The sequence below is a fragment of the Cucumis melo genome, chromosome 10 (assembly GCF_025177605.1).
Source record: "Cucumis melo cultivar AY chromosome 10, USDA_Cmelo_AY_1.0, whole genome shotgun sequence".
NCBI classification, from domain to species: domain Eukaryota; kingdom Viridiplantae; phylum Streptophyta; class Magnoliopsida; order Cucurbitales; family Cucurbitaceae; genus Cucumis; species Cucumis melo.
This window is the reverse complement of record NC_066866.1, coordinates 11095057-11097427: the sequence shown is the minus strand read 5'-3', so window position 1 is coordinate 11097427 and position 2371 is coordinate 11095057. Positions and strand designations below refer to the sequence as shown.

The 2371-nt window shown below is 33.3% G+C and overlaps 1 protein-coding gene across 1 annotated transcript; it reads left to right on the top strand.

The window, feature by feature from the left end:
• Positions 1-1054: 1054 nt before the first annotated feature.
• LOC127151149 (zinc finger BED domain-containing protein RICESLEEPER 2-like) lies at positions 1055-2113 on the top strand. The gene has a single exon (XM_051090566.1). It carries the CDS (start codon positions 1055-1057, stop codon positions 2111-2113), a length of 1059 nt encoding a protein of 352 aa, XP_050946523.1.
• Positions 2114-2371: the final 258 nt, after the last annotated feature.

Here is a 2371-nt window from a genome sequence, read left to right as displayed (position 1 = left end):
GCCGTCGGTGACTCCTTTTCCCTCTCAGTCGTTCCCCCTCAGTCGCAACTCGCAATCACCGTCACGCCTCGCCATCGCCGCCGTAGGTATTTTTTTTCTTTTCTTTCTGAATATATGTGTATGCAATAAGCTTAAATGCTTAATTATATCATTATTCATACTGGAAAAGTGGGTATATACGATGTTTGCACAGTTGCGGTAATGGAGGTGGCACCCTCCTTTGTAGATCTTGTAGAGTTTGGTGTGTTGTATCAGTTGAGGAAATCGATATTGTGTGGTTTGATTCATTGTTTTTTTTTTCCTTCTCTTTTCTGGTCACTTGTTAGTGTCGTTTACTTTCGCTTTGCTGCTGTATTATTTGCAAAGATTATGACAAACTGTGAATTTTTGTTGTGAGAGTTGCTTCTTCTTTTCTTCTTATAAATATGTAATAAAGGGTGTTCCCTATTGATCTCCTCATGCTTTTAAGAAAAAAAATGTAATGCATTAGCTTCACATTTCCCTTCTTTCTACTACTTGTCATTGTTCTTTTATTTATTTTAAAATTGGATTCTTAATCTATACTTCAAATCCATATCTTTCTTAAACAAAATCACTCTCGAACGCGTATTTAATGTATTTGTCGGTTTTAACTGGTTCTTTTGGTTATTGAATTTGTTAGTTTTGTTTTTTGGTCAGTTTATATTTTGCTGTTTCTTTCTTAAACTGATATGCCAATTTGATGCTTATTTTGACCAAAATCTTACATTATTATATGTAGATTTTTGAATAAATATCACTAAAACGTTTTAGTGATATTTATTGATCATAGTTAAATTTGATAAGTTTTAGTGTTGTGACCATAAATGACTAGAAATGAGCCCTTTAGCATTTTGTAGTATTTAAATTATTGTCCTCTATATACGATTTCATGAGCTATTGTCTTAGTTGAATTTTATTTTTTGTGAAATAATTGGAGATATGTATTCGATTTCTTTTATTATTCCCACACACACTAAAATGGAATATCTTTTTTTTACTCTTATTACAGTTAAATCAAATGGATTCAACGGATATGGAGTTAGAGTGTGATGGGAGTTGTGAAGCTTCAAAAATCGTAAGGGACGAAGATACGGATGGCAAGCGTAAAATCATTGATGTTGATCTTGATTCATATGGGAGAGAAGATGTTCCAAATCCCCCAAAAATAAGGAAGAATGTCACACAATCAATGGTTTGGGACTACTTTGAGAGGCTTAAAGGTGATCCTAATGACCCTCGTGCTAAATGTAAATATTGTGGAATTGTTTATGCATGTCATTTTAAACGTAATAGTACTGGAACTATGAAGCATCATTTAGAAAATTGCAAAAAGTACCCTTACCAAAAAAAGAGAGACCAAACTCAAATGACATTAGCTTTTAAGCCTAAAGACAAAGTTGGAGATAATTCTTCACAACTTGTATGTGAATCATTTAGTTTAGATGGTTGTCGGGATGCTTTGGTTGGGATGATAATAGTTGATGAATTGCCCTTTAAGTTTGTGGAGGGTGAGGGATTTAAGAAGTTTGTGGATAAATTAACATGTGGAAATCATACTAGATTTGCTGTTCCATCTCGATTTACTGTGGCTAGAGATGTGCTTAAGTTATATGTTAATGAGAAGAATCGTTTGAGAGACATGTTTGTAAAAAATAAGTATAGAGTTTCTCTCACCACTGATTGTTGGACATCGGGACAAAATATTAATTACATGGTCCTAATAGCCCATTTCATTGATTCTGATTGGAAATTACATAAGAGAATACTTAGTTTTTCTCCAATTGAGAATCATAAAGGTGATACTATCGGCAAAACCATTGAAAAGAATTTGAAGGATTGGGGCATTGAGAGGGTAATGACTTTGACAGTTGATAACGCAAGTTCGAATGACACTGCTGTTGCTTATCTTTTAAAGAGATTCAATAAAGGATTATTGTTTGGTGGGGAATTTCTACATGTTCGTTGTTGTGCCCATATATTGAATCTTATAGTAACTGATGCTTTTAAGGAACATAATGCTTGTATTGATAGGATTCGATATGCTGTGCGATTTATAAGGTCTTCTCCTGCTCGTTTTTTGAAATTTAAATAATGCATTGAACTTGAAAAAATTGCTTGTAAGAGTTATGTGTGTCTTGATGTTCCTACAAGATGGAACTCCACATATAATGCTTGAAGCTGCTGTTAAGTTTGAAAAAGCTTTTGATAGATTAGAAGATGAAGATGCCTCGTATAGACATGATATGTCACCGAATAAGGAAGATTGGACAAATGCTAGGATGTTAATACGATTTTTAAAAGTATTTTATGATGTCACATTAAAGATTTCGGGTTCTTTGTATACTACTTT

Coding starts and splice junctions, on each gene's coding strand:
- LOC127151149 (XM_051090566.1), top strand. CDS start 1,055: ATGGAGTTAGAGTGTGATGGGAGTTGTGAAGCTTCAAAAATCGTAAGG.